Here is a 14,258-nt window from a genome sequence, read left to right on the forward strand (position 1 = left end):
GGCCTGCGCTGTCGCGGGTCGACCCAGCATGGCTCTCATGGATGCACCCTAGCAACCCTTTGGCGCGCGTGTGGCCTGGCACGTATGGATCGCACGTACGTGTGTGCCCACACGTACCACATTGCATGCATGTGTCACACGGTCACGTATACCTAGGCCAAGCTATAGCTACTAGCTCTATAAAACATCGCCATGGCTGCCGGCCACGAACCACAGAGCGCATGCTATCCTAGCTTGCTAGCTGGAGAAGAAGGAGCTCGTCGTCGTCGTCCTCGCTAAAGGAGGGGTTGGGGTTCGGTGGCCGGAGAGATGGAAGCCGCCGACGTGGAGAATCTGAAGGCGACGGAGCTGAGGCTCGGGTTGCCGGGCACGGAGGAGGCGGTGCTGATGCCGACGCCGCCGTCGACGCCTAGGGCGGGGAGCAAGCGCGCCCTCGCCGGCGAGCCGGAGGCCAAGAAGCCCGCCGCCGCCGCCGCCGCGCCACCTGCCGCCAAGTAAGTCGCCGTCGCTACCTTCTTTAATTTCTCTGGCCATGGATGCCCAGAGCGAGGTCGATCCTTACAGATACGTGTTGTCATGGCGTGCTGCAGGGCTCAGGTGGTGGGATGGCCGCCGGTGAGGTCGTACAGGAAGAGCTGCCTCCAGACGAGCGGCAGGAGCAAGCCAGCGGCGGAGGCGCCGCCGCAGCAGCAGAAGGAGGAGGCCGCCGGAGGGCTGTTCGTGAAGGTGAGCATGGACGGGGCGCCGTACCTGAGGAAGATAGACCTCAAGATGTACAAGGGCTACCGCGAGCTGAGGGAGGCCCTCGAGGCCATGTTCCTCTGCTTCTCCGGCGCCGGCGACGCCGCCGTCTGCCCGTCGGACTTCGCCGTCACCTACGAAGACAAGGACGGCGACCTCATGCTCGTCGGCGACGTGCCATTCGAGTAAGCACTCTACACACACACACACACATCTAAATTACTTCTTCTCAGTAATATCAATTATTGATCAGGTTGGTAATTAATTGTTTGAATGGTTTCTAATTAATTTGATGATTGTGTTAATTAATTACAGGATGTTCATAAGCACTTGCAAGAGGTTGAGGATTATGAAGGGGTCTGAAGCAAGAGGCCTAGGAGCATCAAGGGACTAAAACTCAAGATCATCATCAAGAAGAAGAAAAAGAAAAAAAGATCGATGTCATCATCTTCATGTTGTGCATGAGCAATTCTTTTGTTCTTTTTTGGGTTCTCCAAGACATGGACGACATGCAATCATCTCATCTCGTCTCATCTCATTGCAACCTTCAAGACAACACAACAAGAAAAGCAAAAAAAAAAAGATGAAATTTAAGATGGAGTGACAAAAAAGAAGATATATGAAGCTTAATTACTTGGAGGAGAGAGGCAATTATATAACTTAATTGGTGCATCAGAGTGCAAGCATGCATGGATGTGTGGCTTTTAATTTGTTTTCAGTTTATTTTGTTCTCTCTTAAACTAGGGTGTTAGATGAAAAACACACAAGGAATGGAGAATCGAGTTGAATCTCCATGTGTGTTTGTACAAAGCAAACAGCTTTTGAATTTTCTCTCTCTATCTTTTTTTTCTCAGTTACATGAATGGTTGATTACTTTTGTAACTGGAGAAAGAATGCATGTATGCATGGCCTTTGGCTTGATTTCCATCCTGCTTATCAATTTGCAAGAACGACAGAACAATTACTCTTCTGCATCGTTCATATGGTTAATTACTTCACCATCTGCTTAATTAGTCCAGTAAACCTCCACACTTGATGCTGAGCTACAAACTGCATGCACATCAGTTTTTCTTTTTCTGAAGGAGGCACAGACTTTAGTCTTTACTCTGTTTCCAAGGAGAAGCAGAGAACACAAGACATTTTTCTCCTCTTCAGACAGCATCACTTTGTAAACTAAAGGAGACAGGCTATGATTCATTCACCCAAGTGATTGAAGTAACAAAATAATATATACACAACTGCCTTCATGTGTCCAAATCTTGTCCTTTCATCAGAGGTTTCCTTGTCTTGACTCTTGAGCAGGTTTAAACATGTGCCCCAGGGAAAGTGAGGGCCTCAAGATCCAGTTAAAACTTTTACTTAACCATATATTCCAACTTGTCCAAAATGACAAAACCAAGCAAAGTAATTAAGCTTTAGGCAGAGGCAGATCAAAACAAGGTGGTCAAGAGACAAGCCTTCCATGGTCAGTGCTGAATCTGTGTGCCTGACTGCACAACTCTCATCCAGCACTGGCAACATGCACCTGTCTAGGGCTGGACAGACAGAGTACATGTGGTGCACATGAGAGTGAAACAAAGATTAATGGTGGTCAAGGCTTAGCTAGCTAGCTGGCTGTAGCTTCACTCTGATCAGAGAGAAAAGAGAAAGAAAAAAAAGGAGAGTAGCATAGCATCCAATGCAGGCAAGGAGCAATCCTCCTTATCTCCTGGGATGCTGTGATGGTTTGGCTAATGGAGAACATAGTGCCTGGAGAAGAGGGTAGGGTCCATGATATGTGAGTGTGAAGCAGCAAGGAAAATGAGCTGTGGAAAGATGGAGATGGAGATGGAGATGCAGATGCAGAGTCACTGTCTGGTTGCAGATTTCCTGCATGATTAATTTCTGATGTTAGGTTCAACAAGAGCTGGGTGTTAGTGTGTTTATTGTGGAGGTTGCTGGCTGGCTTGGATTGCTTGCTAGCTACAGGGTCAGTGCAAGCACAGCCTGGATGGTTGATGCAGAAGCTGTAGCTTTTAGTTCTGTCCGTTGTGTTGTGTCTGTTCCTTGTAGAGAGTAGCAGGTTTTTTGTTTTTGTTCAGAGCAGGTTCAGTTGGTTTCTGAAACCAGAGAGAGGCCTCAACCTGACTGTCCAACCTCCCAAGAAAGGAAATCTGACCTGCAACCATTTTGGTCTTGCACTCTTGCGTAAGTACAGCTAATACAACACACATATGTCAAGATGCAATATAACTACATTTATTGGCCACTTATTTATGCAACCTTATAGACCCTAGAAGTAATACCCTTCTTATTAGTGAGATTCAGGTACTTCCATATCTGAAGAACGGCCTAGTATTGTGCCATTAATTCAGTTACTCCAATTCTCCAAACTCCAGGTATTATGGCACGCAAAATTGCAAGCAGCAAAATTAAAACTGTGGCCAGTGATACATGCATCTTCGAATTGATATTGGTATCAATAAAAATAAAAAGAAGATTTACTATGGTCAGATAATTAATCTGCAGTAGGCAAATGATGCACAAAGCAGTGAAAAACAGCCAAATTTAGGTAATCCACAGCCAACAAGTACTCCATGTCAGAAGTGACACTGGCTTGGGTCCAAATGTCCAGTGGCAAGCAAGAACAGTCAGCTGTCTGGGATAGCCTAATTAGTAATTAATGGCCCAAAGGATTGGGCTTTAACTGTGGCCCAAAGAATAATTTTGCATGTGTTTCTGTGGGCTGGCCCACTTGAAATGCTTCAAGTTACAGGGCTTCAGGCCCATAAGGAAGGATTGACACTAAAGCTTAAGGCCATTTTGACCATAGGGTCTTTTTGTCCCTTTAGAGAAGGGAGATTACAATCCCAATAAAAATAATTTTAACTGCTAGCCCAAACAAGAGACTGAAAACTTGTCATAAGGCCTTTTTTTTTACCTGCTTATAGCATGATCACAAACACGCATTACACAAACATGTCGATGGACGTGATTAGTTCTATATGATTGCGGTGGCTGACCATCTCCGTAAAAATAATATCACTTCTGACCATTTTTATTTACAACTATATGAAAACTTTCTATGTTGCACTGAAACCGGCACCAAATAGTTAAATTCACAAACATGCAAAATTATCGACCATACAGACAGGGCCGCCCCTGGGCCCCCAAATCCTCTTGGGTTGATGGGCTGTCCGTGGATCAGGCCCACCGAGGCCAACTCCTCGTCTATTCGGCTGATCGCAAAAGTGAAGCATAACTGCACTGTCACTTTTGCTCTAGGTAACTACTACTACTAACTAACTGATATATTCTGGTATTCATCTATCATCTATTAATTAGGTTTATTTTTATGCATCAAGAAGAAACTATCAGAAACATCAGAAAAAAAATTTGAGGCAACATGCTTTTTATATAAATATTATTTTTGAATGGAATTTAAATATTTTGGCAATAATTCATACATATACACTAGTATCTATTAATTATTATCGTATAGTCTGGCAGGGGCCTTTCGCACCGGCCCCTGAAAAACGCTGCATACCGAGGCCCTTTTTTCATGAAAAATGATAAAAGATAACATTGTTTCCGACCAATTTCATCCTAGTCCAGCCGTAGCAAATCTCGCTTCCAGAATCACAACTGACCACCACAAATAAATATAAATATATAACATTGATACAAATTATCATGTGACTGTCCTAAAAGTTGGAGCACAAGTGAAGTGTCATTACATCGACATGTGTCTCAATATCACCGAACAATCGCGCTGCCGACCAAGTAGCAGACAGACAGCAACATGGCACTGCAAGTCGCACGCATGAAGAAGAACCCATGATTCCTCTACTAGGATAAGATTATAAGAAGCATCGCCATCGCCCAAGCAACATGGCACGGATCAGACAGCAACAAATTTAGTTAGTAATTAACATGAAAAGAAAAAAAAAGAAGAGAAAGAAACAGAGAAGGGGAATCATCAGGTTTGTTGATAGGAACGAGCCGGGAGCAAAATGCCGTGCATCGTCTGTCCGTCTGACGTGTCGATCTCCACCCAGGGTGGGCGAAGAAAAATCGTGGCAGCTTTGGCCGCCACGAAAATGATACGGCGTGGGCCCACCCACAGGGAGGAGATTCTGCATCCAAATAATCACTTGTGGGCTACGTTATTTTAACTTTCATTTTCTTTATTTTTTTTCTCGATTCTCATGCGCACTCTTCCCGAGCTACTAAACTTACTGTATTAGTCCTAAATAACTTTATATTTTATTTCTATTAGTCCTAAATAACTTTATATTTTATTTCTATGTTCAGGGTTTGACCAACCGTCTTATTTAAAAAATTAATAAAAAACACAGAAAACTAGTCACACGTAAAGTATTATTTATGTTTTATGATCTAATAACATTAAAAATATTAATCACGAATTATTTTTTAATAAAACGAATAGTCAAATATTAAATCCAAAACTAAAAAATAAACTTATTTTGGGACATAATAAGTACATATGTTTTTAAAAAGTTTCTATACAGAAGTTAATCATCTTATATTTCTAAAATATATTTATAACTTTATAGTATCTCATCTCATCATTTAGATCATTAAAATAATTACCATAGAAATTAAATAATCTTCTATCTTTCATCCTGGAGATGAAAAGGACGCAGCTGTGGAGCCAAGATTTTGATTCTGTGCATGCATATGCATATGGCTTGCAACTTGCAAGCTGCCACTTGGGCATGCAATTGGGCAAAGGAATGGCTCACTCATCTCATTACCATCGTCCTGCTTGCAACAGAATTGACAAGGATGCCTTCTCGACTTGATTGAGGTTTATCTTTTGTTCTTTTGGGAGGTTAGGTGATCATTCCTCTTTCTCTTCTACCATTATCCTTTTTCTTCTGTTTATTTTTATAAGTCAAAATTTTGAATTTTCAATCTTAACTTAATTTCAAAGTTTTTTTTATAATAGTTTATTTTTAGTCTTTGTTTTTACATCACTACAAACACTTATATAGAAATTTATTCATAAACTATTTTTCGTTTACAATATATCGCAATCACCCATTTCTCTTTGTGAATTCATGCAGTTGGGGTATAAGATCATGGTGCGTTCTTCTCTTAGATTATTTCAAAATTATTTCTCGGCTTTTACGTGCCGCTTCCCGAACCGCTAAACCACATGTTTTTTTACGAAAAATTTTTATATAGTAGTTAATCATCTCACCTTTCTGGAATATATTTTTGAGAGAAAACCTAAAAAAATATCATTGACAAACGTCTAAGTCTAAGAAATGCCATTGACGCATACGAGTTCTAAGAAATGTCATCATACAAACGAATTTGTCTAAGAAATGCCATCGCCGTTAGGGTTCTATCTATTTCCACCGTTAAAAGCACTGTTCATACTATAGCACTTAACGGAAAAAAGTTAACGAAACCCTAACGGCGATGTCATTTCTTAGACATCGTTTGTACGATGGCATTTCTTAGAACTCACACTCGTCAATGACATTTCTTAGAATTAAGTGTTTGTCAATGACATTTGTTAAATTTTCTCTATTTGTAAGTTGTAACCTTGAAGTGTTTAGATTCATCAGATAATGTTAGAAAATCTTTATTATAAAACAGATCTGGTATTTAATAGCATAAATGATGGAATTAACTTGTAAATCTATTATAAAAGGTTATATCTATAAACTTTTTTACCAAAACACACCGCTTAATCGTTCGAGAAGCACATACGCACAGAGAAAACAAAGGTAAGAAAAAGATGAGGAGAAGAACACAGCCTAATGGGGTTACAGATGGCTTACTAATCTGGTACAACAATACTAAAAGATATTCCTCCACAAAAGCAAGGGAATTTATTTCTTCTAACAAAATAAATAACAGTAAAGGGAATCATTACAAGGGAAAGACAGAAGAATATCACTAGGATCGCACAATGGGTGAAGTGCCTGCCACTGACAGGTGGGACCCACAAACGAGTATAAATACTACGGCTACCCAGGCCACTACCGATCAGTCCTCCCTCCACTCATCGCTGCCATTGGGCGTTGCTCCGTTGCTCAGAGAAAAAAAATCTACCTCCCCTCGGTGGTTGCTGCCCACCGGAGCCGGAAAAGGAGGCGGCTTTCGCGAAGAATGAAGGGCGGCGCCGGAGACGGGGCGGCCGAGGTGAACTGTGCAGGCGGCGGCGGCGGCGGAGATCCCGGCGCCTACGCGGCGGTGCTCAAGTCGAAGCTCGACCTGTACTGCGCGGCCGTGGCTAAGTCCATGGTAAACCTCTTGCTCTTGCTCCGAAGATCACTTCTTCTTCTTGGTTCAGTCGCGGGCGGAGGGGTAGTTTGCTTTTCAGTCAGTTATTCAATCGCGAAATTATCGAATCCCCCTTCCCTTTTGGGAGGATTTTCTGCTGCGATTTTCAAGTTTAGGAAATTCTAACGAAGGGATGGAAATCGCTGCTTCATTTGCAGACTCTGCACTGCAGTAGATTAATGGCGTTATAAGGACAGTTTGGTTCATGGCCAGCTGCACCGTAATAGACTGGCAAAGCATTTAAGCATGGATTGTGAAAAGAAGATTTTTTTTTCTGGCTAATAAATGGGTGGCATCATTATTATCTACAATAATAAATGGGCGGCATGAGTAACCAATTCTGTAATGGAGATTGAAAATCCAACTACATGTCTGATTAAGATGGCATCTTTCAGTCATATGTCTGAAGAATCAGACAACTTTGGATCAATTTTCCAGTTTCGTGAATAAAATATCTAATGTAAAACTTTTAATCTGACGGAAATATGATGGAGTAACATACTATGGTAATATTTTAGTCTGCTTAAGATTTTACATGAAAATGATACCAAGTGGCACCACGCCTTTTCTGCCTGAAAGGCAAGGGGGGCAGGGGATATTTACTCTTGATTCTTGAGCTAGATGAATCTTGGTGTACTGACATGTATTACCCATGTTTCACATTATAAAATGTTTTGGCCCTCTTTATATTCATATGGATACTTATCAATCTGGACACCTATATAAAACATATTCATTGATCCATGGATAAATTTAGATAGCATCAAAACATTTTATAATATGAAATGGGAGTAGGACGGTAGATTTGGTATGGTTTAGATTGTGGCTTCAAGGGAAGCTGACTTGTCAACGGGAGCAATATGAATAGTCTTGAAGACATTCTTTCATGGACCAGTGGACCACATCCAATAAGGGCTGGATGAATACGATGTTTTAAGAATCGGACCAGTAGGATTTTTCTTTCTTTTCCAACTTTTTAGTGTTAAGAAAAAGTTTGGTATATTCTGTTTTTTGAGAAAGTGACAGAGAAACTAATGAGATCTCAAGTTGTATACACACAGAAGCATGATCCCTTCATAAGCTCATCACTCTCGAGTCCCAGACAGGGTTCTGAGCTGTGGCAACCCCCCCCCCCCCCCTTTTTTTTAGAGAAGGGTATTTTTACCCGGTCTTTATATCCACCCGGATATATGCAACCATTTAACCTTGGGTGCTACTTAGGTCACTGCAACCACCAGGCTACATGTCCTTTCCCGTGACAACCCTTTTTAGGAGCCCGGAGTGATATTGACCAGAAATGGTCTAAAGTTAAAATTCAAATTCAAAGTTCGAATTTATAGCCTTCGAGTTTGTAACCTCTTCTTAACTAGCCCCTGACTCTGGACCACTTGCCGGTTTTGGAATCCTTGTGGCAGATATGTTCTCCCCTGTTATATTCCACTTCTCTCGTTATAGATCTAATGCCCCTCTTTACCGGTTGGTTCATTTCAAAACATAAGCAGTATACATTGAAAAAAAGCTTAGCGGTTTTCCTGCAATTGATTCTTTTCCATGATCATTTCTTTGTTACTATAAATTCTAACCTGATGTTTTCAAAATGAGTGTTAAGTTGTCCTATGGATTGGGGTCTTGTCCCTACCGGTGATTTGAAATGGTGGCAACTGACAACAGAGAAAAAAGTATTCAGGTTTATATGGGTAGTGAGTCCACAATAATTATATGCAAATGAGATTGTACATCAAATAGTTCTGGAGCGATTTCTTTAGGAGTAGGCTACTAGCTAGTTGAAGGACATTTTTCACAAAATCCTTTTCTTAACTCCTTTTTTTCTTCTTAGTTGCACGGTCCTCATTTATGGATTTGGTTGAAGAATACATGTTTGTTTTATTCAGTTTTGTCAATACAGAACAGACAGCCTTGGACAACTACAATACTGCTGGTTCTATTCGATAGTTTTGGAGAATCATGAGCTATATTTTTATGTATATAAGCAGTTTTCCGGAGCTTATAGTGGCAGAAGTCCCATGTGCTGGCTGCGACAAGCCCCTTGATCATTTGTTGCTTGTGATATATAGATACTTATGTAAATCTATTTCAGGAAGCTAAATTGGAAGAATCTTCTTTGGGCTACCTCAATTCACAAGCTTCAGACACTTCACAATTGGTTTCTCAAGCTTCCTTTAATGGTAGTTATAAACTTCCATAGTCGCATACATATCAATCTATGGAAACTTGGGGAAAATCGAGCTGAAATTATGTCATCTGAAAGAAGTGCTTTTTTGGGTCAAATACCATCTGCCTTGACAGTTACTGTCAGAGTGTATTGTCAAATCCATTTCAATTGACATTTTGCCTATTTTCTTAAATTGTCACACTTGATTTCTTCCTGTCTTGCTTCTCTAGCTCTACTGAACCATCCACAAGAAGCTGTACTAACTTCATCAGATTTAGTTCCACAAAGATCTTTATGATCCAGCTTTATAAGAAGGCAAACAGAAACAAAGATAAGAAGAGTCTCGCTAGCAGTTTTTGTGGTTAGGTTAACTAATGCCCAAAGGATCAAAATGGGGGACATGCCAATTTTGGCTTCACTTTGTGGTCTGGTGGCATCGATATAAAGATTAGAAATGTGTACTCTGAATCTCTGATCCTGCTTCTGTGACGTGGAACACTGTCATGACACATTTGATATGCAAACTTGCTGCTACCAATATGAATCCTAACAGTGTGCACCATGGACAAGTTTCTGCACCATTCGATATGTGCAGGAGTACCTACAATTTGACTCTTTGGAATGTGTTTAGGTGGTTTTACAGAGTTTGAAATGCCATTATCATATACTATCCTGTTTACCGTACTCTTTTGGTCTCTTTACTTCTCTGTTATAGGTTATGGATCAACCATAGCAACAAACTCCAATGCCATTCATGATAATGACGATCAAGGCAAACCAGCTAATAGTGCTACATCAAAGGAGCACTCGGATGATGACGGCGATCTTGAGGAAAATACAAACCCAGCTAATGCAAAGCGGACAAAAAGGTATCGGACTACATTCCTCCGCTATTAGTATTTATCATAGATACAACCATACTGTGAAATAAATCTTAATACAAGTTTCTTGTTTTCCATGGATAGTATGTTCTAGAATTTGTCTCGAAGGATTTTATTACCACCCAAAAATCAAAATCCTATGTTGTGCAGTTCTCGATTCATGTACCCTTTGACAAATTTCTGCCATATAGTTGGAAATCAACACATGGTGCCAACACAGGCAAGAAATTGTTGTCTTTGAAGGATATTATATCAAAATTATTTGCTCTGCCTTAGTTGTCACAAGTAAAATGCCTATGCCATTTGAATTAAGGAAGAAAATATCCACTTTGACACATGTTTTAGTTTTTCTCTATGAGTTGCTTTGTCTGCAAGTCAAATCTTTACATTTCTGAACAACAGTTTGATTACACATGACACCGGACACTTTAGTGTTGGAAAACTAGTACATCCTTTGCTATGCTGAATTTTCTTGGTGTTCTGTTGTGATTAGAATGCTGTCAAATCGGGAATCGGCCAGGAGGTCAAGAAAAAGGAAGCAAGCTCACCTAAATGATCTAGAATCACAGGTCTCAATTCATGAACCATGAGTGCTTTAGTAAAATGTAACGAAGGAAATGCTAATTACTACACTATTGTCTAGGTTTCTGAGTTAAGATCTGAGAATGCATGTCTGCAAAAGCGCCTAGCTGACATGACTCAGAAATACAAGCAATCTACCACTGAAACTAGCAATCTTCGAGCTGATGTGAACACTATGAGGAGAAAGGTATATTCCTTTTGTTGTTACGAGTGTTTGATTGCATCTGCACTTCTTTCATTCCCACTGAAGGTTATGAATCCTTTGATTATAGGCTTATAGCTACTTATAGTATCTATTTACATAGTATTCTTTCAATAATTAAAATGTTATGATCAAATGAAGTCCATTTACATAGCATTGTAATGTTTTTAAGTTTCCGTTTCTTCTGAGGATGCAGGTACGTACTGTCCTCTCTATATGTGGAATAGGAAGAGCTCAGTTGTAGTATGTTTAAATATTTTGTTATTTTAGTTTTGGTGTCAAGAATAACAATGTTCTCTTACAGGTATGGCGCTGTAAAAAAGAAACAAAACGTTTTAAAAGCGCTCATACCATGTTGCTCAAGAGTGTCCCATTAAATCTATGCTTTTGGTCCTTATGGAAGGGCTTTTCTCTCTTGAGAAGAACAAAAACCTTCATATGAGGAGTCCATGCAGCGCACAACCGCACAATCATACAAACATTTGTTAATGCTTGTATGTGAGTATATGCACAACTCTTATTTATGTCTTGCATGGTAAGGTGTTCTTTATTTTCTAGAACATTCAGTTCAGTGATGAGCCTTGCTGCATAGTGAACTTGTTGGTAGTTTCAAAATTTTAATTATGTGTTCACTAACACTACACATAACGAGATATCGAAAGGAACATGAACTCGCAAGAACCTACTGTTCTAACCCTTTGTATATGAGATGATTCTGTCTTCCGAAAACAACAGCATTACTTTCGGTAAAAATGTTTACTGGAATATATCTCTATCAGAGCTACAATTGAGACACTGATTTATATCATTGCAATCTGTGGATGTCATTTAATTCTTACGGTTTAGTGTTACGCATTGTGACGAATCACTCTGTGTTCAGGTGAATATAGCCGAGGAAGCTGTGAGGAGAGTAACTGGAAGAAGCCTTCTGTTGTTCACTACATCTGAAACGCCTGCAAGCAGCACGCCCTTTTCTTCAGGTCTATCTGATGCAGCTTCTGCCCTCGTCGAAGATGATTGGGCAAATTCCAGCCTCCCAGATGAAGCAATTCCTGTGTCGTGTCCGGCAATGGCCTCGATGCGGTGCGTCGCCAGCTTGGAGAACCTGCAGAAGAGAATCCGTGCAGATTCTGAGGCGGCATCAACCTTGTCAGTTCCTGAAGCTGCTGCCAGTGACAAGCAGTACTAACAGCAGGTGCCAAGACTGCTCTGGAACAAGCTTGCTTGTCGTGCTGCTAAATATGGAATAATTAACTATTTGTCGCTCTTATACATGGTATTTAATCAATGTATCTATGACGTGTGGGTTTAGATCCACGTATCATAGACACATAGGATGACAAATGTGTAAACTAGTTACTGTGGCAGTGGCAAAAAGTTAAATGCCATATAGTGTATTAAGGTCCTTTTTTTTTGGGTAATGGTCTAATGGAGTTTATGGCATCAATGTATCTGGATGCATAGTTTTTGTACACTTATGGGGAGGTTTTTTGTACACTATGATCTAGATCAATGGTAAATAATGTGTACCCAAGTTTTCCAATTGCACGCTATTGCTATTCCCATTTGGTGGGTGATTGATAAGCCATGGAAGAGGTTCCTCTGGCTTAAAGTCAGAGGGACATTGAGTCTATGAGGTTTGAGACTGACATGTAGGGTCCACATGTCAGTGAGAGGAGTCCTTCTGACTCTAAGTCAGAGGATCCCTTTTCGATAAGCCATCACAAACATAATTGAGTTGAATTAAGTTAACACTTGCAACCAATCAATCCATCTGCCATTTTACAAGTCTGAATGATCAAATCAATCGATTTAACTATAGATAAATATGTCAGGAGGGGACTCAATTGCCAGTTGATTAATGGTGATTATGGAATGAGAAATATAATATGAAGGTAGGCTGAAACAAGCTGAGCATATAAGCTAATATTTGTTAGAAAGTAAAGTGCGAGAGAGATTGAGCAAACAGAAAGTAGAGAGAATAGAGATATCAACTTATGTACTTCCCAATTTCTATTAGTTCATTATATAAGGGTGATTATAACTATTTATAGAGGTAAGAACTGTAAACATGATGTGAACACATTCTATTAGTGAAGAGGTATCTCTTCATACTAGGTGTAAACACATCCTAGTAGTGAAGATGTGCCTCTCAATTGACATGTGCTAATTGATCATCCATATATTTTATTTCTTAACAATACTAACATATAACTCCATCTGTTATATACTAAAAGTTCATTAAATGTTCTGTAGAGCGCTCCTATACCGTTGGGTGGCGCTCTAGTAAATTAGGGAAAAAAACCTTTGAAATTCTAATAAAATGGCATAACATCGGACCATCATTTTTTTATTTAAATTAATTGACCCACTATTTTAGACTATTGGATTAATTTATTTATTATAAGATATTAATCTCTCCCACCTAATGTACTATAAGATATTTATTAAAAAATAATGATTTTTTAGATGATGAGAAAAATAATAGTTACATTTTTAAAATCTACATGCCACTAATTGAAAACCCTATCCCGTCCCTCACCACCGGCTTTCCACTATTCAATACCTTCCCTTCTGCTAGAGTATTTTATGATAAATTTATTGTTATAATAATAAACTTTACACAAACATGACTTTTAAATTATACACATAACTTTGTATTTTTTTTTCACACTATTGTACTATTTACAATCAACAAGGTCCATGATGAGGGTCCCATTAAACATCCTTTTGAGCACGCTCAAGCCACTTTAGGCCATCTCTCATAAATTAGAAAAAATTATCGAAAGCTACCACGTATCACCTATTATAAATTAGAGCTATCCTAATAATGCCAAGAAAAAAAAAGCAAGACTTGGATGATTTTCACTTAATCAGATGACCCCAACATCTTTTCGTTTATACTTATACTTATAAGTCAAAATTTAAATTTTTAATATTAAATTTATAGTTGATTTGAGTTTTTTATTAAAGTTTATTTTTCAGCATTCACTTTCAGATCGCTAAGAATACATATATAAACATTTTATTCATAAATTATTTTTAGTCCGAAATATACCAATTAAGAAGGTGGGCCCCTCTCCGAGTGTCCATATGCATGTCCCCTTGCGACTCCTAGTTCCATTTCCTTTTATTTTCTCTCATAAGCAAGTTATATTAACACTAAGTTTTGTTTATATTTAGAGGATAGGGCCACTCTTGAACCGTAAATGCTGGCTTTCAAAAAAAAAAAAAGTAAATGCCCTAGGCACTCATGAATGGGCCCAGTTTTCAGGGGATTAAAAGAAATAACATTTAAATTATGATAATTTTTAGGTGAGCCCATTATCAACTAAAGGTGGCAATGGGGACCCATTACCCGATACCCGATGGGTATTTA

General features: G+C 39.5%; 2 protein-coding genes across 2 annotated transcripts; both read left to right on the forward strand.

Moving 5' to 3' along the window:
- The first annotated feature begins 227 nt into the window (after nt 1-227).
- LOC102706807 (auxin-responsive protein IAA31-like) lies at nt 228-1,323 on the forward strand. Its single transcript, XM_006664652.2, has 3 exons — nt 228-494; nt 591-926; nt 1,057-1,323. The coding sequence occupies exons 1-3, from the start codon at nt 310-312 to the stop codon at nt 1,133-1,135; spliced, it is 600 nt and encodes a 199-aa protein (XP_006664715.1). The 5' UTR covers nt 228-309; the 3' UTR covers nt 1,136-1,323.
- A 5,434-nt stretch (nt 1,324-6,757) lies between these two features.
- LOC102707086 (light-inducible protein CPRF2-like) lies at nt 6,758-12,424 on the forward strand. Its single transcript, XM_006664653.3, has 6 exons — nt 6,758-7,002; nt 9,140-9,227; nt 9,930-10,083; nt 10,589-10,664; nt 10,739-10,864; nt 11,760-12,424. The coding sequence occupies exons 1-6, from the start codon at nt 6,868-6,870 to the stop codon at nt 12,066-12,068; spliced, it is 888 nt and encodes a 295-aa protein (XP_006664716.1). The 5' UTR covers nt 6,758-6,867; the 3' UTR covers nt 12,069-12,424.
- The last annotated feature ends 1,834 nt before the right edge of the window (nt 12,425-14,258 follow it).

Source organism: Oryza brachyantha, chromosome 12 (genome assembly GCF_000231095.2).
Source record: "Oryza brachyantha chromosome 12, ObraRS2, whole genome shotgun sequence".
Lineage (NCBI taxonomy): Eukaryota > Viridiplantae > Streptophyta > Magnoliopsida > Poales > Poaceae > Oryza > Oryza brachyantha.

Excerpts from the sequence above, each read along its gene's own strand:
- LOC102706807 (XM_006664652.2), top strand. The coding sequence starts at position 310 with ATGGAAGCCGCCGACGTGGAGAATCTGAAGGCGACGGAGCTGAGGCTC. Across the intron at positions 495-590 it reads GCCGCGCCACCTGCCGCCAA|GGCTCAGGTGGTGGGATGGC; the intron begins GTAAGTCGCCGT and ends GGCGTGCTGCAG. Across the intron at positions 927-1,056 it reads GTCGGCGACGTGCCATTCGA|GATGTTCATAAGCACTTGCA; the intron begins GTAAGCACTCTA and ends AATTAATTACAG.
- LOC102707086 (XM_006664653.3), top strand. The coding sequence starts at position 6,868 with ATGAAGGGCGGCGCCGGAGACGGGGCGGCCGAGGTGAACTGTGCAGGC. Across the intron at positions 9,228-9,929 it reads TTCTCAAGCTTCCTTTAATG|GTTATGGATCAACCATAGCA; the intron begins GTAGTTATAAAC and ends TCTCTGTTATAG. Across the intron at positions 10,084-10,588 it reads AATGCAAAGCGGACAAAAAG|AATGCTGTCAAATCGGGAAT; the intron begins GTATCGGACTAC and ends TGTTGTGATTAG.